A 22,199-nucleotide genomic window follows, 5' to 3' on the forward strand; every position below is an offset into this window, starting at 1 on the left:
TATTTTTCATTTAAATGGGAATTTTATAAGGTTTTAAGTTGGATGTAAATGAATTTGTAGACTTTTGATTTATGTTGCAATGTGTCACAAGACTAGGCCTTCAAGACTCGGCTTGCAAGCAAGCTTGTGATGGCCACAAGTATGCACACTCATGTCAGCCTAGCACCCAACGACATTAAACAAAGCACAACACACAAAGGAAGTCCGAACGAGATTAAGCAAACCACAACACACAAAGGAAGTTCACACAATGAAATATAAGAAAACCCTAACTTTTTATTCAATCCGTGAATACAAAAGAAATATAGAAACTGCATGTTTATCGCCTCTTGACGTCAACCCTTAGCCCTATCACGACTTGTTGACTTGCCTGCCTTTGTGTCCCGCATAATCTGGCCCTCGTGGCACCCACATCCCTCATATGTCAAGCCCTCGACTGGCCATGCCTGCTATGCCCATTTGTGTTGCTAGCCTTGTCACACAACCATCTGCCCGCACGAACTTCAACCTTGAGCCCAACTTGTTGCATGATTGTTGCCACCATGGCACAGTAGTCCTGTGCCTCTAACACTTGAGTCTCTTTGGCCACACACATTCTGTCATAACATCCCTTCTTCGTGTCAATGTTCTTCATAAATACAGGATGTACATCTATGAACATGTTAAATACACTATACAATGTCACTTTATTTTTTTATTTTTAATCTTTAAGAGAGTTAGTAAGGTTTTAGTTTCAACGTGAATGAATATGTGAACTTCGATTTTGAAGCATGGTGTTGGTGTGTAAGAAGTAAGATCTCCAATCACCTTAATTGCTTATTTTGGACTGAAGCCCAATGTTAGCCCATCGGTGCAATTGATTATAATTTAAGCAAGGTGTTGGCAGTGACCATACTTAAATTATTTCAACTGTGACATCCAGAAACTTCACAAAAATTAAGGTTAAAATGTATAGTGCTTCTTCTCACAACTTCCCTTGCAAAGTTGCTTGCTTGCTTGCTTAACGTTTACTTGCATTGTTCATGTCTGCTGATATTGGACTTTATTCCAAATAAGACACAAACAAATAGTTAATCTTAGTAAGCTTAGATGAAACAACCGTCGCACTTTTCTCGCCGATGATATGATTAAAACAGATATTGTAACTTTTATCTAAGTTTCACTGAGATTTTCCATAGTTATGACTCTTGCTCGCAATAATAACATGTTCTATGCTAGTCCATAGTTTTATAATATGAAACAACATAAAATGAGTTTTTGATATTATTTCTTGATGATAGTCATTGTTATAAAGTTTAGAGCCCCATGATAAAAGAGGACTCAACAGGAGTTTGGCTGTTAGTCTACAAGTCCTTTAAATTACAAAGTGAAGGCCTATTTAATAAATTATATCTCAATTGATCGTGTAGCCCCATCTTAACTATTCTTTTAAGATGAATAATCTATATAAGAGTCTAATATCTAATATCTTCTCATGTTCGAATTTATTTCTTGCGTAATCATTGTGGATCAGATCCAAATATATCTCTCTTACCAAAAATCATAAGACCGAGCGACGGAGCCCCGCAAGGAAGGGCATCCAAAGTATGGTATGTTATTTTATTATACGCTTATTACGTCATTATTATGTCATTCTCAAATATAGTGACTGATTTGAATGTTGAAAGATTTGCATGAGGATGGAAATCTTTCACCCTCTTTTTTTTTTTTTTTTTTGTAAGAATATAACTTAAAAACGTGCTTGAGTTTGAAGAATGTCAGGGCATTTTCGAATTTAAAAACTACATAAGAAAAACATGAACAAATCATAAATTAAATGGTAATTAGCCCTTTAACCTTTATCGGAGATCATAAAGAATAACGGCAGATTAGATGTTTAAGTTTAGAAAGAAAAGATAGGGTGATTGAAAAAATTTAAGATTTAAAAGATGAGATAAGCTCTAAAATTCAAGGGAATGATACAACTTGAAAGAGATAATTCAACATTTCAAATATCAATTATAACATTTTAAATATAAATTATTATTATTATCTAAATTTAAATTTATTTATGTTATTTAGAAGATAACGTATATATTTTGTATTTGTATAAAAATCCCTGCTCTCCAAGTCAATAACATTTCAATCAAGTCTTCTCCCTAATTCCTAACAACCCTCCTCCTTTACTTACAATTGTGAATCTTTTCTTGACAATAACATAATGAAGCGGGCTCCTTTTATTATGAATTGAGTGTGGTGAAATTTGTTACTGTAATATGGATTAATGGTAGGTGGATAATTGTGGGTTGAATGACAAAGACTTTGTTGTCAATTGCCATTATTGTCATTATTCTTATTTTTAACTGATTGCCCTTTGTAAAAATCAATGAAGTTTTGGTTTAATGGCGAAGTCAACACTTAAAAAATTGTTAGGTCTAAAATTAGATTCTTTTATGTGTGTAGTTTTTTATGATTGGATTGATTGTAGTCTTGGCATGTCATCTAAAATTGTGAGTTTTCTTTCCTTTTTTTATAACTCGAAGTGTCTAAACTTGTGTTTTATTATTTTTGAGAGAAGTGGGCCTTACCCCAACAAATTCTTAGATAAATCATGGTTTAGTGTTCATATAACGTACTTAAAAGATTTTGAACCTGATATCTCAGACATATTCACCTCTTGTGCTTGCCATTGGAGCCACTTACGGAGTGTAAATTGTGGGCTTCTTGATGGTATCTTGGAAGGATTTTATAGATTGTAGTTAATCTATTACACTATTTTCATGTATAAAGATTATAAACCAAATGACTACGGATTCCATTTGTAATAAATAGATGGTGAAAATTTATCTAAGGGTGTGTTTGATTGAAAAAATATAGAAAAAAATATTTTTTAATTCTATGAAAAATAATTCCCACCGCCCCCTTAGTTGTAATTTTTTATAAAAAAAAATTGATCAAAATATACTTCAATGTTTTGTACCATAAATTTTTTTTATGAAAAATATTAAGCAATCAAACATGAAGCATGAAACATTTTTTAGTGAAGCATAAGTGAGTAAAGGGGGAAGTGAGAATTTTTTTCTATGAAAAATGTTACATTAATAAAAAATATTCTATAATTACATGTTTGATTGCTTAACATTTTTAAAGAAAATTTTTATGGTGCAATATATCGAAATATGTTTTAGAATTTTCTTTTATAGAAAATTGCAAGTGGGAATTATTTTTTATGAAATTAAAAAATATATTTTTTTTCATATTTTATTTAAATCAAACACACCTCGCTTAATAAATATATGGGTAAATGATATTATTAAATAAGATCTTGAATATCAATATATTAATTTGTAATTAACAATTAAAAAACCCATTCCCGCCCACGACAAAGGGTAAGGGTAAAGATACTAATTGGGTAAATCACACCAAATGTCACAAAACTTTGGCGTCCCTTTTAATTTGGTCACTAAACTTCAATTTCTTACAAAGTGATAACAAAATTTTAAAATATTTTACAATGTGGTCACTAAAGTGATTTTTTAATGGTTCTTGGTCAAAATTGATGACGTGACGATGATGTGGCACTGACGTGACAATGATGTGGCCATTGCTACGTCAGTAATTTTGGCAAAAATTGTTCAAAAATCATTTTAGTGACCATATTACAAAATATTTTAAAATTTTGTTATTACTTTGTACGGAATTGAAATTTAAGTGACCAAAATTAAAAATGATACTAAAGTTTTGTGATCTTTGATGTAATTTACTCGATACTAACTACTATTAGTTCACTATATTACTTAAACAAAATTAATTTAAAATAAATTAATAAAAAAGATTAACATATATTTAAAATATAAAATATAAAGATAATCAATGTGTATCAATCAATCAATGGGACCTTGGCTACATCATTTTCAAGCTATTTTTATTGATTAATATTTGTTTCCTTGACCCCCATTTGTTTTGCCTCTTGCTTTCTTCGAAGCAAGTCGTCATTTACCAACCCGGGGTGGTCCTTTTTCCATTGCGTTTCTTGCGGGATGGGTTCATCCATAATCTATTTCTTTATTCACTCCACTTTACTTCAAATTAGAGTCTCTTTCATAGAAAATTTCATCAAAAATGTCATATTCAAAAAGTTAAATTACATCTCTATTGTTTGACATATTATATTTCTTATAAAGTTAAATCTTATAATACAATCACTAAAACATATTTTAACCTATTTTTTATAAAAAAAAATTATTTGGGAGTGATTTTTGTTTTTCATGTAAATTAAAAAATATTTTCTTTACTAACTAAATATTATCAAATTAAAATCTAAAATTGTAATTTAATTGAAGTCGATGAATAATATTCTATTCATTGGCAATTCTCCTACTATGTATTTGCTTATGGTTATTTAAGCAGGCTGCCCGAACCTGTCGGAACAAACCCAACAGAGTAGGAGATATGAGAATGCCTTATTCATCTCTAATTAACACTTGTTTTCTTCTCCTCCTCCTCCTCTTCCTGTTACAGTGCTTTTTGCTTTCATCTTGTGATGCGTATTCGGATCTTGACGCGCTGATGAAGCTCAAGTCCTCCATGATCGGAGCGGCGGGTTCTGGACTTGATGACTGGAAGCCGGAAACCTCGTCCTCCCATTGCTCCTTTTCTGGAGTTACGTGCGATGAGGACTCCCGGGTTATTGCTCTCAACATCTCCACTCTTCCTCTATTCGGTACCATTCCTCCAGAGATTGGCCTTTTGGACCGTCTCCTCAATCTCACTCTCTCCGCCGACAATCTCAACGGTCCTCTTCCTCTTGAGATGTCCAACCTCACTGCTCTCAGGTTCGTCAACCTCTCCTCCAACAACTTCAGCGGCGACTTCCCTGGAGATATGGTGCTCACCATGACGAACCTCGAGGTTTTTGATGCTTACAACAACAACTTCTCCGGCAAGCTCCCTCTGCAGTTTGCCAGCCTAAAGAGACTCAGAATGCTCCATCTAGACGGAAATTACTTTTCCGGCGAGATTCCGGAAGCCTACGCCGATATACAAAGCCTAGAGATCTTAGGTCTTGGAGGCAACGGTCTCACGGGAAGAATTCCAGCGAGCTTGGCTCGGTTGTCCAACCTTCAAGAACTGTGCCTCGGTTGTTTTAATGCGTACAAAGGAGGTATTCCGCAGGAGTTAGGATCATTGAGCTCGCTCCGACTCCTGGATTTGAGAAGTTGTAACCTCTCCGGCGGGATTCCGCCGAGTTTGGGAAATCTGAAGATGTTACACACTCTCTTTCTCCAGCTTAATAACCTTTCCGGCATCATCCCTTCGCAACTTTCCGGTTTGCTGAGTCTGAAACAACTCGACCTCTCCACGAACCAATTCAATGGAGAGATACCCGACAGTTTCATTGAACTTCAGAACCTCACCCTACTGAACCTCTTCGAAAACAACCTTCACGGTCCTGTTCCGTCGTTCATCGGCGATTTGCCCAATCTGGAGGTGCTGCAGGTTTGGAGGAATAATTTCACCTTGGAATTGCCCGAAAACCTTGGCCGGAACAGAAAACTACTGTATCTCGACGTCTCGACCAATCACCTAACAGGTACGATTCCTCACGATTTATGCAAGGGAAGGAGACTGAAGAAGCTGATACTGATGGAGAATTACTTCATGGGGCCGATTCCTGAAGAACTCGGTGAGTGCAAATCACTGACTCGGGTTCGAATCATGAAGAACTACTTGAACGGAACGATTCCCTCTGGCTTCTTTAGCATGCCGTTATTGGACTTGCTTGAGCTTAACGACAACTTGTTCACCGGCCAACTTCCTTCTGAGATATCGGGCAAGACACTCCGCTTACTGTCCCTGTCTAATAACTACATCTCCGGTGAACTTCCTCCTGCCATTGGCAATCTTGATAACTTGCTTTATCTCCTCCTTGACACGAACCAATTTTCTGGTGAAATCCCGGAGCAGATCTTCAGTTTGAAAGCTCTTTTGAAGATCAACCTCGGCTCCAACAACGTTACCGGAAAGATTCCGTCGTCACTAGAACACTCTCAGTCTATAACTTCAATTGATTTCAGCAGGAACAGATTGCACGGCGAAATTCCCAGAGGCATTGCCAGATTACACAACTTGGGCATGCTCAATTTGTCAAGAAACCAGCTGACTGGTGCAATACCCGGTGAAATGGCATCCATGGGTAGCCTAGCAATGCTGGACCTTTCATACAATAACCTGTCCGGGAGAATCCCCTGCGGCGGGCAATTCCAAGCCTTCAATGCCAGCTCCTTCGACGGCAACTCCGAACTCCGTCCACCGCACAATCTATGCCTGTTCCAAGTGCCAAACCCACCAGCTGGGGCTTTAAGGGAACGGCGTGCGGGGCTTTTCAGATCAACAAAGCTTCTCATTGTCGCGATCACTGTTGGCGTGATGTTTGGGTTGATCGTCATGATCACAGTCGCGGTCACGTTGAGGGGAATCAAAAACAAGAGATTGGAAAAATCAAGAGTATGGAAGCTCACTGCATTCCAGAAGCTGGATTTCAAAGCAGAAGACATTCTCGAGTGCTTGAAGGAAGAGAACATTATCGGAAAAGGAGGAGCCGGAATCGTGTACCGGGGAACCATGCCAAACGGCGGAGTTGACTTGGCAATCAAGCAACTGGTTGGCCGTGATACCACGGGTCGCAACGACCATGGTTTCTCGGCCGAAATACAGACTCTAGGAAAAATCCGGCACCGAAACATAGTGAAACTGTTAGGGTACCTGTCCAACAGAGAAACGAACTTGCTGGTGTACGAGTACATGCCAAATGGGTGCTTGGGGGAGATGCTTCATGGGCCAAACGGAGCCCAATTGCAATGGAAGAGCAGGAACAAGATTGCAATGGAGGCAGCCAAAGGGCTGTGTTATCTCCACCATGATTGTTCCCCTCTCATCATCCACAGGGATGTCAAATCCAACAACATACTGCTCGATTCTGATTACGAGGCTCATGTGGCTGATTTCGGGCTGGCCAAGTACTTCCGGGCGGCCGGAGCTTCAGAGCGCATGTCGTGCATTGCCGGCACCTTTGGTTACATTGCTCCAGAGTACGCTCATACCCTCAAAGTGGACGAGAAGAGCGATATGTATAGCTTTGGGGTGGTGCTTCTAGAGCTGATCACCGGTCGGAAGCCAGTGGCCCGTGAGTTCGAAGAGGGAGTGAACATTGTGGGGTGGGTGAAGAAGAGGAGAAAGGAGTTGGGTCGGCCGTCTGATGCAGAATGGGTGCTTGCAGTGATTGATCAAAGGCTTAGCCAGTACCCATTGACGGGAGTGATAAAGTCGTTGAGGATTGCAATGATGTGCGTTGAGGATGCGAGTGCAGCCAGGCCTACCATGAGAAAAGTCGTCCACATGCTCACCCATCCACCCCGATCCCCCACTACAATACAAAAGTGTTAAAAAGGCTCACTCCATCACATAATCCACGTTGAGTAAACTAAAACTAACAAAAGTGAAATCAGTGTACTATATGTTGCAATCAATTATAAAAAAAAAATAATGATGAGAATTTTATAAGGTTTTAACTTGGATGTAAATGAATTTGTAGACTTTTGATTTATGTTGCAATGTGTCACAAGACTAGCTTTCAAGACTCGGTTAGCAAGCTTGTGATGGCCACAAGCATGTACACTCAAGTCAGCCTAGCACCCAACAAGATTAAACAAAGCACAGCACACAAAGAAGGAAATGCACACATAGTAATTATTAAATTTTTAATTTTGTTATAATTTAGTCTTTTGTTAAACATTCTATTAAGATTATAATAATTTATTATGATAAATTAATTATAATAAAGCATGGTGTTTTGTGTTAGTTTTTCTAAATTTACTATAACGATTTTAATGATCAAGTATAAAAAATGTTAGAGCATATATATTTTAGTTATAAAATTAGAACTGAAAATTAAAAATTATTTTCATAACCGAATGGGCTCTAAATATATATATATTTTTTAAATTTTGTGTTATGGGGATGGGCTTTGACCCTATTGTTGTATTAGATTTCAAAAGTATATATGTGGCTGTGACCATACTTGAATTATTTCAACTGTGACATCCAGAAACTTTACAAAAATTAAGGTTAAAATATTTAGGGCTTCTTCTCACAACTTCCCAGCTTGCAAAGTTGCTTTGCTTGCTTAACGTCGTTTACTTGCATTGTTCATGTTTGCGGATATTGGACTTTATTCCAAACAAGACACAAACAAACAGATGGTTAATCTTAGTAAGCTTGGATCAAACAATCGTTGCACTTTTCTCACCAATGATATATGATTAAATATATATAACTTTTACCTAAGTTTTACTGAGATTTTCCATGGTTATCACTCTTGCTCGCATGCAATAATAACATGTTCTATGCTAGTCATAAATTAAGAACTACATAAGAAAAATATGAGCAAATCTTAAATTAAGTGGTAATTAGTCCTTTAACCCTTGTCACATGAGATCATAAAGAGTGATGGCAAATTGGATATTTAAATTAAAAAAGAGAAGATAAGGTGATTGAAAGAATTCAAAATTTAAAAGATGAGTCAGGATAAAAAATAAGATAAACTCCAAAATTTAAGAAAATGATATAACTTGAAAGAAAAAGATAATTCAACATTTTAAATATCAATTATTATTATCTAAATTAGAATTTATTCACATTATTTAGAAGATAACATATATATTTTATACTTGTATAAAGACCACTCTCTCAAATTCAATAACATCTCAACTAAGTCTTTTCGCTAATTCCTACTAACAACCCTCCTCGCTTACTTACAGTTGTGAATCTTTTTTGAGCAATAACATAATGGATTGGGCTTCCTTTATTATGAGTTAAGTGTGGTGAAATTTGTTATTGTAATATTGATTAATGGTAGTTGGATAATGGTGTGATGATCAAAGAGAAAAGACTTTGTTGTCATTTGTCATTATATATATATATGTGTGTGGCTTTTGGCTTATATTATTTTAAAGGAGTTACGCTTTGTAGAAACCAATGAAGTTTTGGTTAAATGGCAAAGTCAACACTTGGAAAATTGTTAGGTCTAAAATTAGATTCTTTTTATGTGTGTAGGTCTTTTTTATGATTGAATTGATTGTAGTCTTGGCTTGTTGTCTAAAATTGTGGGCTTTCCGGATGGCAAAGGGTAAGGGTAAGATACTAACTACTACTAGTTCACTATGTTACTTTACAAAATTAATTTAAAATAAACAAAAAAGATTAAAATGTACGTTTAAAATATAAAATACAAAGAAAATCAATGTGTATCAGTCAAAGTCAAACAAAGGACCTTGACGACATCATTTTCAAGCTATTTTTATTGATTAGTATTTGCTCTCTTGACCGCCATTTGGTTTGCCTCTTGCTTTCTTCCAATTAAGTAAGTCATCACATCATCTACCCCCCAGTTCCAGCCCTGGGGGAGTATCCCCTTCTTGGGTTTGCGATTCTTATGGGTGGGTTTGCTCTATAATCTATTTGTTTAGTCACTCCATCCCAGGGCAGGGCAGGGCAGAGGGGCTGTCTTATACTCTAGTGCAACCAGTGAATAATTAAAATGTCTATTCGTCACCTTGCCTGCTTATACTTAAAACATGGTTTTCCTTTCCCTTGCTTTTGTTTTGTTTATATCTATCCATTCATTCTCAATTCTCCTACTACTATTATGTATTTGCTTATTTAAGCAGCTGCCCGAACCCCAAGGAAGTCGCCTCCGAAGCAAGTCGGAACAAACCCAACCCAACAAAGTTGGAGACATATTGAGAATGCCTTGTTCATCTCCAATCAACACTTGTTTTCTTCTCCTTCTCATCCTCCTCCTGTTACAGTGTTTTCTGCTCTCATCTTGTGATGCGCATTCAGATCTTGAAGCACTGATGAAGCTCAAGTCTGCCATGCTCCGACCAAGGGGCTCTGGACTTGACGACTGGCAGTGGCACCATAATTCCAGCTCCTCCTCGCATTGCTCCTTTTCTGGAGTCACATGCAACCAGCACTCTCGAGTCATCACTCTCAACATCTCCCCCTCTGTTCCTCTCTTGGGAACCATTCCTCCCGAGATTGGCCTTCTGAACAAGCTCCTCAACCTCACTATCTTCAACGCCAATCTCACCGGTCCTCTTCCCCTTGAGATGTCCAACCTCACCGCTCTCAAGTTCCTAAACCTCTCCTTCAACAACTTCACCGGTGACTTCCCCGGAGCTATGGTGCTCGGGATGACGGACCTTGAGGTTTTTGATGTCTTTTACAACAACTTCACCGGCAAGCTCCCCCTGCAGTTTGCCATCCTGAGGCGACTCAGAACCCTCCATCTTGGCTCAAACTACTTCTCTGGCGAAATTCCGGAAGCCTACACCCGCATACAGAGCCTTGAGAGCTTAGGTCTTCAAGGCAACGTTCTTACTGGCAGAATTCCGGCGACCTTGGCTCGGCTGTCCAACCTTCAACAACTTTGCCTTGGTTATTTCAATGCCTACCAAGGAGGTATACCCCCAGAATTAGGATCGTTGACCTCACTCCGACTCTTGGATTTGGCAGCTTGTAATCTCTCCGGGGCAATTCCGCCGAGTTTGGGCAATCTGAAGATGTTACACTCTCTCTTTCTCCAGCGAAATAACCTTTGCGGCCCCATCCCTCCACAACTTTCTGGTTTAGCGAGTCTGAAATCACTCGATCTCTCCTTCAACCAATTCAGTGGAGAGATTCCGGCCAGCTTCATTGAACTTCAGAACCTCACGCTGCTAAACCTTCCCCTGAACGACCTTCAGGGTCCTATTCCATCGTTCATCGGCGACCTGCCGAATTTGGAGGTGCTGCAGGTTTGGGGGAACAATTTCACCTTAGAATTGCCCGAGAACCTTGGCCGCAACAGAAAACTACTGCATCTCGACGTCGCGACCAATCACCTAACAGGTACGATTCCTCGCTATTTATGCAAGGGAAGGAGACTAAAGACGCTGATACTGATGGAGAACTGCTTCGTGGGGCCGATTCCTGAAGAACTCGGTGAGTGCAAGTCACTGACTCGGATTCGGATCACGAAGAACTACTTGAGCGGAACGATTCCCTCCGGCTTCTTCAGCATGCCGTTCTTGGACTTGCTTGAGCTTGACAACAACTTGCTCACTGGCCAACTTCCTTCCCATATCTCGGGGAGCAAGACACTTGGCCTACTATCCCTCTCTAATAACAACATCACTGGACAAATTCCTCCCTCCATTGGAAACTTGGATAATTTGGTAACTCTCCTCCTTGACAGGAACCAATTTTTCGGTGAAATCCCGGAACAGATGTTCAATTTAAAATCGCTTTCCATTATCAGCCTCAGCTCCAACAACGTTACCGGTAAGATTCCGTCTTCAATAGAACACTGTGAGTCTCTAACTTCAATTGATCTCAGCAGGAACAGTTTGTACGGCGAAATTCCCGGATGCATTACCAGATTAGACAGCTTGGGCATACTCAATTTGTCAAGAAACCAGCTCACTGGTACAATACCTCGTAAAATGGCATCCATGGGTAGCCTAACAACGCTGGACCTTTCATACAATAACCTGTCTGGGAGAATACCCTGCAGCTTGCAGTTCCAAGCCTTCAATGCCAGCTCCTTCGACGGCAACTCCGAACTCCGTCCACCGCACGGTCTATGCCTGTTCCAAGTGCCAAACCCACCAGCTGGGGCTTTAAAGGAACGGCGTGCTGGGCTTTTCAGATCAACAAACTTTCTCGTTGTCACGATCACTGTTGTCGTGACGTTTGCGTTGATGGTCATAATGACAGTCGCGGTCACGTTGAGGCGAATCAGAAACAAGAGATTGGAAAAATCAAGAGTATGGAAGCTCACTGCATTCCAGAAGCTGGATTTCAAAGCAGAAGACATTCTCGAGTGCTTGAAGGAAGAGAACATTATCGGAAAAGGAGGAGCCGGAATCGTGTACCGGGGAACCATGCCAAACGGCGGAGTTGACGTGGCAATCAAGCAACTGGTTGGCCGTGATACCACGGGTCACAACGACCATGGTTTCTCGGTCGAAATACAGACTCTAGGAAAAATCCGGCACCGAAACATAGTGAAACTGTTAGGGTACCTGTCCAACAGAGAAACGAACTTGCTGGTGTACGAGTACATGCCAAATGGGTGCTTGGGGGAGATGCTTCATGGGCCAAACGGAGCCCAATTGCAATGGAAGAGCAGGAACAAGATTGCAATGGAGGCAGCCAAAGGGCTGTGTTATCTCCACCATGATTGTTCCCCTCTCATCATCCACAGGGATGTCAAATCCAACAACATACTGCTCGATTCTGATTACGAGGCTCATGTGGCTGATTTCGGGCTGGCCAAGTACTTCCGGGCGGCCGGAGCTTCAGAGCGCATGTCGTGCATTGCCGGCACCTTTGGTTACATTGCTCCAGAGTACGCTCATACCCTCAAAGTGGACGAGAAGAGCGATATGTATAGCTTTGGGGTGGTGCTTCTAGAGCTGATCACCGGTCGGAAGCCAGTGGCCCGTGAGTTCGAAGAGGGAGTGAACATTGTGGGGTGGGTGAAGAAGAGGAGAAAGGAGTTGGGTCGGCCGTCTGATGCAGAATGGGTGCTTGCAGTGATTGATCAAAGGCTTAGCCAGTACCCATTGACGGGAGTGATAAAGTCGTTGAGGATTGCAATGATGTGCGTTGAGGATGCGAGTGCAGCCAGGCCTACCATGAGAAAAGTCGTCCACATGCTCACCCATCCACCCCGATCCCCCACTACAATACAAAAGTGTTAAAAAGGCTCACTCCATCACATAATCCACGTTGAGTAAACTAAAACTAACAAAAGTGAAATCAGTGTACTATATGTTGCAATCAATTATAAAAAAAAAATAATGATGAGAATTTTATAAGGTTTTAACTTGGATGTAAATGAATTTGTAGACTTTTGATTTATGTTGCAATGTGTCACAAGACTAGCTTTCAAGACTCGGTTAGCAAGCTTGTGATGGCCACAAGCATGTACACTCAAGTCAGCCTAGCACCCAACAAGATTAAACAAAGCACAGCACACAAAGAAGGAAATGCACACATAGTAATTATTAAATTTTTAATTTTGTTATAATTTAGTCTTTTGTTAAACATTCTATTAAGATTATAATAATTTATTATGATAAATTAATTATAATAAAGCATGGTGTTTTGTGTTAGTTTTTCTAAATTTACTATAACGATTTTAATGATCAAGTATAAAAAATGTTAGAGCATATATATTTTAGTTATAAAATTAGAACTGAAAATTAAAAATTATTTTCATAACCGAATGGGCTCTAAATATATATATATTTTTTAAATTTTGTGTTATGGGGATGGGCTTTGACCCTATTGTTGTATTAGATTTCAAAAGTATATATGTGGCTGTGACCATACTTGAATTATTTCAACTGTGACATCCAGAAACTTTACAAAAATTAAGGTTAAAATATTTAGGGCTTCTTCTCACAACTTCCCAGCTTGCAAAGTTGCTTTGCTTGCTTAACGTCGTTTACTTGCATTGTTCATGTTTGCGGATATTGGACTTTATTCCAAACAAGACACAAACAAACAGATGGTTAATCTTAGTAAGCTTGGATCAAACAATCGTTGCACTTTTCTCACCAATGATATATGATTAAATATATATAACTTTTACCTAAGTTTTACTGAGATTTTCCATGGTTATCACTCTTGCTCGCATGCAATAATAACATGTTCTATGCTAGTCATAAATTAAGAACTACATAAGAAAAATATGAGCAAATCTTAAATTAAGTGGTAATTAGTCCTTTAACCCTTGTCACATGAGATCATAAAGAGTGATGGCAAATTGGATATTTAAATTAAAAAAGAGAAGATAAGGTGATTGAAAGAATTCAAAATTTAAAAGATGAGTCAGGATAAAAAATAAGATAAACTCCAAAATTTAAGAAAATGATATAACTTGAAAGAAAAAGATAATTCAACATTTTAAATATCAATTATTATTATCTAAATTAGAATTTATTCACATTATTTAGAAGATAACATATATATTTTATACTTGTATAAAGACCACTCTCTCAAATTCAATAACATCTCAACTAAGTCTTTTCGCTAATTCCTACTAACAACCCTCCTCGCTTACTTACAGTTGTGAATCTTTTTTGAGCAATAACATAATGGATTGGGCTTCCTTTATTATGAGTTAAGTGTGGTGAAATTTGTTATTGTAATATTGATTAATGGTAGTTGGATAATGGTGTGATGATCAAAGAGAAAAGACTTTGTTGTCATTTGTCATTATATATATATATGTGTGTGGCTTTTGGCTTATATTATTTTAAAGGAGTTACGCTTTGTAGAAACCAATGAAGTTTTGGTTAAATGGCAAAGTCAACACTTGGAAAATTGTTAGGTCTAAAATTAGATTCTTTTTATGTGTGTAGGTCTTTTTTATGATTGAATTGATTGTAGTCTTGGCTTGTTGTCTAAAATTGTGGGCTTTCCGGATGGTGAAGGGTAAGGGTAAGATACTAACTACTACTAGTTCACTATGTTACTTTACAAAATTAATTTAAAATAAATAAAAAAAGATTAAAATGTACGTTTAAAATATAAAATACAAAGAAAATCAATGTGTATCAGTCAAAGTCAAACAAAGGACCTTGACGACATCATTTTCAAGCTATTTTTATTGATTAGTATTTGCTCTCTTGACCGCCATTTGGTTTGCCTCTTGCTTTCTTCCAATTAAGTAAGTCATCACATCATCTACCCCCCAGTTCCAGCCCTGGGGGAGTATCCCCTTCTTGGGTTTGCGATTCTTATGGGTGGGTTTGCTCTATAATCTATTTGTTTAGTCACTCCATCCCAGGGCAGGGCAGGGCAGAGGGGCTGTCTTATACTCTAGTGCAACCAGTGAATAATTAAAATGTCTATTCGTCACCTTGCCTGCTTATACTTAAAACATGGTTTTCCTTTCCCTTGCTTTTGTTTTGTTTATATCTATCCATTCATTCTCAATTCTCCTACTACTATTATGTATTTGCTTATTTAAGCAGCTGCCCGAACCCCAAGGAAGTCGCCTCCGAAGCAAGTCGGAACAAACCCAACCCAACAAAGTTGGAGACATATTGAGAATGCCTTGTTCATCTCCAATCAACACTTGTTTTCTTCTCCTTCTCATCCTCCTCCTGTTACAGTGTTTTCTGCTCTCATCTTGTGATGCGCATTCAGATCTTGAAGCACTGATGAAGCTCAAGTCTGCCATGCTCCGACCAAGGGGCTCTGGACTTGACGACTGGCAGTGGCACCATAATTCCAGCTCCTCCTCGCATTGCTCCTTTTCTGGAGTCACATGCAACCAGCACTCTCGAGTCATCACTCTCAACATCTCCCCCTCTGTTCCTCTCTTGGGAACCATTCCTCCCGAGATTGGCCTTCTGAACAAGCTCCTCAACCTCACTATCTTCAACGCCAATCTCACCGGTCCTCTTCCCCTTGAGATGTCCAACCTCACCGCTCTCAAGTTCCTAAACCTCTCCTTCAACAACTTCACCGGTGACTTCCCCGGAGCTATGGTGCTCGGGATGACGGACCTTGAGGTTTTTGATGTCTTTTACAACAACTTCACCGGCAAGCTCCCCCTGCAGTTTGCCATCCTGAGGCGACTCAGAACCCTCCATCTTGGCTCAAACTACTTCTCTGGCGAAATTCCGGAAGCCTACACCCGCATACAGAGCCTTGAGAGCTTAGGTCTTCAAGGCAACGTTCTTACTGGCAGAATTCCGGCGACCTTGGCTCGGCTGTCCAACCTTCAACAACTTTGCCTTGGTTATTTCAATGCCTACCAAGGAGGTATACCCCCAGAATTAGGATCGTTGACCTCACTCCGACTCTTGGATTTGGCAGCTTGTAATCTCTCCGGGGCAATTCCGCCGAGTTTGGGCAATCTGAAGATGTTACACTCTCTCTTTCTCCAGCGAAATAACCTTTGCGGCCCCATCCCTCCACAACTTTCTGGTTTAGCGAGTCTGAAATCACTCGATCTCTCCTTCAACCAATTCAGTGGAGAGATTCCGGCCAGCTTCATTGAACTTCAGAACCTCACGCTGCTAAACCTTCCCCTGAACGACCTTCAGGGTCCTATTCCATCGTTCATCGGCGACCTGCCGAATTTGGAGGTGCTGCAGGTTTGGGGGAACAATTTCACCTTAGAATTGCCCGAGAACCTTGGCCGCAACAGAAAACTACTGCATCTCGACGTCGCGACCAATCACCTAACAGGTACGATTCCTCGCTATTTATGCAAGGGAAGGAGACTAAAGACGCTGATACTGATGGAGAACTGCTTCGTGGGGCCGATTCCTGAAGAACTCGGTGAGTGCAAGTCACTGACTCGGATTCGGATCACGAAGAACTACTTGAGCGGAACGATTCCCTCCGGCTTCTTCAGCATGCCGTTCTTGGACTTGCTTGAGCTTGACAACAACTTGCTCACTGGCCAACTTCCTTCCCATATCTCGGGGAGCAAGACACTTGGCCTACTATCCCTCTCTAATAACAACATCACTGGACAAATTCCTCCCTCCATTGGAAACTTGGATAATTTGGTAACTCTCCTCCTTGACAGGAACCAATTTTTCGGTGAAATCCCGGAACAGATGTTCAATTTAAAATCGCTTTCCATTATCAGCCTCAGCTCCAACAACGTTACCGGTAAGATTCCGTCTTCAATAGAACACTGTGAGTCTCTAACTTCAATTGATCTCAGCAGGAACAGTTTGTACGGCGAAATTCCCGGATGCATTACCAGATTAGACAGCTTGGGCATACTCAATTTGTCAAGAAACCAGCTCACTGGTACAATACCTCGTAAAATGGCATCCATGGGTAGCCTAACAACGCTGGACCTTTCATACAATAACCTGTCTGGGAGAATACCCTGCAGCTTGCAGTTCCAAGCCTTCAATGCCAGCTCCTTCGACGGCAACTCCGAACTCCGTCCACCGCACGGTCTATGCCTGTTCCAAGTGCCAAACCCACCAGCTGGGGCTTTAAAGGAACGGCGTGCTGGGCTTTTCAGATCAACAAACTTTCTCGTTGTCACGATCACTGTTGTCGTGACGTTTGCGTTGATGGTCATAATGACAGTCGCGGTCACGTTGAGGCGAATCAGAAACAAGAGATTGGAAAAATCAAGAGTATGGAAGCTCACTGCATTCCAGAAGCTGGATTTCAAAGCAGAAGACATTCTCGAGTGCTTGAAGGAAGAGAACATTATCGGAAAAGGAGGAGCCGGAATCGTGTACCGGGGAACCATGCCAAACGGCGGAGTTGACGTGGCTATCAAGCAACTGGTTGGCCGTGGTACCACGGGTAGCAACGACCACGGTTTCTCGGCAGAAATACAGACTCTAGGAAAAATCCGGCACCGAAACATAGTGAAACTGTTAGGGTACCTGTCCAACAGAGACACGAACTTGCTGGTGTACGAGTACATGCCAAATGGGTGCTTGGGGGAAATGCTTCACGGGCCAAACGGAGCCCAATTGCAGTGGCAGAGCAGGAACAAGATTGCAGTGGAGGCAGCCAAAGGGCTGTGTTATCTCCACCATGATTGTTCCCCTCTCATCATTCACAGGGATGTCAAGTCCAACAACATACTGCTCGATTCTGATTACGAGGCTCATGTGGCTGATTTCGGGCTGGCCAAGTACTTCCGGGCGGCCGGAGCTTCAGAGCGCATGTCGTGCATTGCTGGCACCTTTGGTTACATTGCTCCAGAGTACGGGCATACCCTCAAAGTGGACGAGAAGAGCGATGTGTATAGCTTTGGGGTGGTGCTTCTAGAGCTGATCACCGGTCGGAAGCCAGTGGCCCGTGAGTTCGAAGAGGGAGTAAACATTGTGGGGTGGGTGAAGAAGAGGAGAAAGGAGTTGGGTCGGCCGTCCGATACAGAATGGGTGCTTGCAGTGATTGATCAAAGGCTTAGCCAGTACCCATTGACGGGAGTGATAAAGCTATTCAGGATTGCAATGATGTGCGTTGAGGACACGAGTGCAGCCAGGCCTACCATGAGGAAAGTCGTCCACATGCTCACCCATCCCCCCCGCTCGCCCACTGCAATACAAAAGTGTTAGAAGGCTCACTCCATCACATAATTCACGTTCAGTAAACTAATACTAATAAGTGAAATCAATGTACTGTATATGTAATGACAATATGTGGGAGTATACAAGTAAAATAATAATAATAATCCCAAATATAATATATGAAAAACAGAAAATGGATCGGAGCCATGGGAGTCATACAGGAATTTAGCAACACACACGCTAATTGGAGCGGGATGCGGTGCACTGGGCTAGTGCCTAACCTTTTCTACTATCAATATTAGCTAAGGTATGAATTTTATGCCGGTGGGTCAAGTGGTTTAATCTTAATAAATTAGAATTTATATTAGTATATCATAGATTTAATTTATTGTCCTGTGCAGTGAGGTAAACTCTTCACCTGTGATTATCTTTTGTTGACGTATGAGAACCGTCAACTAGAGTTCAAGAGCCCACAATGCAATAACAGGTGCCGAAGAGTCAGGAACAGAAGCAAAAGAACAAACAAGAAGCACACAAGATTTTTACGTGGTTTGGCCCGAATGATGCCTAGTTCACGGCTGTTCTCTGGTTATTCTGGCAGAGTCACAGTATGTAATCCAGTCATCCATCCTTTTACAATGGCGTATCCTTCTATATAAATAGAGTCGTGTTGTTTACAATTCGAATCAGTTCTAAGTATGAAATGAGTCTATTCCATTGATGGCGTTTTCCTTATCGGCTTCCAATTATCTCACGGTCTTCTAGCTGTTCTGATCTTTGGCACGTCTTTCGGCGAATCTGAAGTCGTGATGTTGTGATGCTGGGATGTTGTTTTGAGCGAGCTCGCTTAGGGCGAGCTCGTTGTTTTCAAGCGACCTGACTTTTTACTGTGAGACTCTTCATTGGTGGTTTTCAATTTCTGAGCCTAGCGGGCCTCTAAGGAATTCCGGTTGGCCTATTGGGCCTTGGGTATTTTGGGTTCGCCCTGCGGGACCGGGTCCAGCCTGTTAGCTGATTCCCGGAGATCGCCCATAACACCTTCTTTACCAAAATCGAGAGCACGAGTGGTGGGAGATCGCATAAGGACAATAATCCCAATGTATGAATTTTATAAAAAAAAATTAAATATGTTTTAATTTAATTTTTTACATTTCAAATAAAAAATATGAAATTCAATTTCCAATATTGTATTTCACCTTTCTCTCCGTCACGGAAATTCTATCAAACTAAGGATGCAAATGAGTTAAGTCATTCGTGAGCAGCTCGATGTTCGATTCGTTAAAACTTCGTTCGAGTTCATTCGTTAAACTAAATGATCTAAGTTTAAGCCTAACTTTAAAACTCAATTTGTGAACGATCCAAAATTGAGTTTAGTAAAACTCAGCTCGTTAACTCTCAAGTTTGCTTAGCTAAAAGCTCGTGGGCAAGCTATAGTAAAAACTCACGAGCTGGTTCGTTTAGGGATTCACGAGCAAACTTGATTAGACTTGTGAGCAACTTGTGAATAGGTTCATTTATAAATACATTAATAAAGTTATTCATAATTTTATAAAATTATTATTTAATATAAATTTATCAAACTTTAAGACTGCATTATCTTTACTGTTTTCAACCCATTTTGAGTTTCATTTTTTCAAAACACTAAAAATACGCTTACTTTGCTATTTTTAAATACGTATTTTAGAAAATAAAAAATTATAAAAAAAAATCCAAAACAACTTTTTGTTATTTTGGATGTTTTCAACACCCAAAACATGTTGAAAACACCAAAAGGCATAAAGCACACCTCCATTCCCTCCCCCTAACCCCTAATCTCGCACACCTAGCATTTCTCGACTCTCTCATCTCCTTCCTTCTCTCTTCTCTTCCTTCAGTTGTTGATCGCGCCCCCGCAAACCCCCATCCCAACCTGCTGACATATACAGCTTCGGCGTCTTCCTGTTGGAGCTCCTCACCAGCAAAACACCCTTCCAGGACCTCATCCTGGAGCACGACTACGACATCCCTCGCTGGGTTAGATTCATCAGTGTTGAAGATATGGAGTCCAGGGACGAGCCTACCTCTAGCAACGACATTTCCGAGGACAAGTGTCATGGCCTGTGTATCCATGTCACCAAAGAATCAACTGGGAATAAGGGAAGTATTGAGGATGATAAGAGACATGAGGGTAGAAGCTCAGGTGTTGTCGAACAACGACGATCATTCATTGGGGAGATGGTTGGACACCTTGCAGAGCTTCCGACGGGACGAGCATCTAAGCATCTTGCAGTGCGTTTTTCAGTTGTGGTCAAAAATTAAAAATTAGATCTACGAAAATCTAACTATTAACTTTGGCCCGTTCTTGTATATGTTAACTTCCTTGGCTTGAAATTTTTAATGGTAGGCTCTGATTGTGAAAATATTTGATCGGCGGTGATCACCAATGACAGAAAAGATGCAGGGTGCCTGAAAGAATAAAAGAGAAAATAGAAAAAAAAAAGATTTTTTTTTAAATTTTAAAAACAAAATTATATATTTATTTAAAATTTTAAAAATATAGTATATCTATATTATAATTAAAAATATAGGATAACATATAGAATATATTATTAAGTGTATAATTTAATATAAATTATCGATAAGATATATGTTAGCAATTCATTAATCAAATTTATTGTTTTACTTTAATAGTGAAATTTCATTAAAAAGAATTGATTTTATTATTTAATAATCAAATTCTTTGAATATAATATTATAAAATCATTTTTTTCAAAATTCCGAAATAAACACATTTTCTAATTTTATATTTTAAGAAACAATTTTTCAAAATAATAAAAAGAACTCGTTTTTAAAAATTTCAAAACAAATACTAAAAACATAAAATTGAAAATGAATTCAAAATTAAAAACTAAAACACGAAAGAGAACACAACCTAAATTATTATAATAATATAATTAAATTCTGTTTAGTGTAATTTTGAGAATGTTTTGAGAACAAGAAATTAAGGCTACGTTCTCTTTATTGTTTTCAAGTCATTTTTAGTTTTCAGTTTTCTAAAATAAAGACAACTCGTTCTCTTTACTGTTTTTAAAAATGCATTTTTGAAAACAAAAAAAAAAATTACAAAGAAAACTCAAAATAACAAAAAGTTGTTTTGAATGTTTTCATCCAAAACAAACTAAAAACTCAAAACACATTTATTTATTTGTATTTTATTATTATAATAGAAAAAAATATTATAAAATTCATTAACTGTAAAATGTATATATTTTTTAATAATATATTAACATTGAATATTTTTAATTTACTGAATAATCAAATTTATTGAATAAAATATTATTAAAAAATTATTTTCAAAAGTTCAAAGAGAACGCGTTTTCTAATTTTCTATTTTAAGAAATAATTTTTCAAAATGACAAAGAGAACGTGTTTTCAATTTTCTAAAAATAGACTATCAAAACAGAAAACTGAAAATGAATTCAAAACTCAAAATTAAAAATTAAAAAGTAAAGAGAACGCAACCTAAGTGTATAACTTTAATATACTTTCTCCCCATTAAAATGTATTGATAATAAGATATCATATGTTGTGACTTGAAGATTAATCAACTAATGTATGAACTTAATAGAGTAATTATCGTTTAAGATAATATTTATTAATCAATATATGAGATGAAAAATTATCATATATGAGAAACATTTTGGATATTTGTCATTTTCAACGTATTTGTTAAACTTATTTGATCTTCCCTGAAAAAACTCTCATGTCATTTCTTATCTAACTTTTTAGAGATCAATTTATTTGCCCTTATTTGTCCTCTCCTAATAAATTTATATGATATTTTATAAATAAGTCTAAATTACCCATGTGTCTATTGTAAGATAATTAATGTCATTTAATATATTTTTAAAATTTAAATTTATTAAGTCTTATTTTTACAATAATGTTAGTTTTAAAAGAACTTGTTTATTTAATTCTTATAATTAATATTATTTAATATATTTTTAAATTGTCATATGTTTTAACAATTTTTAAAATTTAAATATCATTATTCCTTTCATCAATTTTTTAAATTATTTTATTTAATTTTATATTTTATTATCTATTATGAAAATA

The 22,199-nt window shown here is 38.5% G+C and overlaps 3 protein-coding genes across 3 annotated transcripts; all 3 read left to right on the forward strand.

The window, feature by feature from the left end:
- The first annotated feature begins 4,437 nt into the window (after nt 1-4,437).
- LOC127799647 (receptor protein kinase CLAVATA1-like) lies at nt 4,438-7,425 on the forward strand. The gene has a single exon (XM_052333867.1). It carries the CDS (start codon nt 4,438-4,440, stop codon nt 7,423-7,425), a length of 2,988 nt encoding a protein of 995 aa, XP_052189827.1.
- Nucleotides 7,426-9,748: 2,323 nt separating this feature from the next.
- LOC127799648 (receptor protein kinase CLAVATA1-like) lies at nt 9,749-12,788 on the forward strand. The gene has a single exon (XM_052333868.1). The coding sequence runs from the start codon at nt 9,786-9,788 to the stop codon at nt 12,786-12,788; it is 3,003 nt and encodes a 1,000-aa protein (XP_052189828.1). The 5' UTR covers nt 9,749-9,785.
- A 2,324-nt stretch (nt 12,789-15,112) lies between these two features.
- On the forward strand, nt 15,113-18,210 carry LOC127799629 (receptor protein kinase CLAVATA1-like). The gene has a single exon (XM_052333831.1). The coding sequence runs from the start codon at nt 15,150-15,152 to the stop codon at nt 18,150-18,152; it is 3,003 nt and encodes a 1,000-aa protein (XP_052189791.1). The 5' UTR covers nt 15,113-15,149; the 3' UTR covers nt 18,153-18,210.
- Nucleotides 18,211-22,199: the final 3,989 nt, after the last annotated feature.

This window comes from Diospyros lotus, chromosome 4, assembly GCF_014633365.1.
Source record: "Diospyros lotus cultivar Yz01 chromosome 4, ASM1463336v1, whole genome shotgun sequence".
Lineage (NCBI taxonomy): Eukaryota > Viridiplantae > Streptophyta > Magnoliopsida > Ericales > Ebenaceae > Diospyros > Diospyros lotus.

Coding starts and splice junctions, on each gene's coding strand:
- LOC127799647 (XM_052333867.1), top strand. CDS start 4,438: ATGCCTTATTCATCTCTAATTAACACTTGTTTTCTTCTCCTCCTCCTC.
- LOC127799648 (XM_052333868.1), top strand. CDS start 9,786: ATGCCTTGTTCATCTCCAATCAACACTTGTTTTCTTCTCCTTCTCATC.
- LOC127799629 (XM_052333831.1), top strand. CDS start 15,150: ATGCCTTGTTCATCTCCAATCAACACTTGTTTTCTTCTCCTTCTCATC.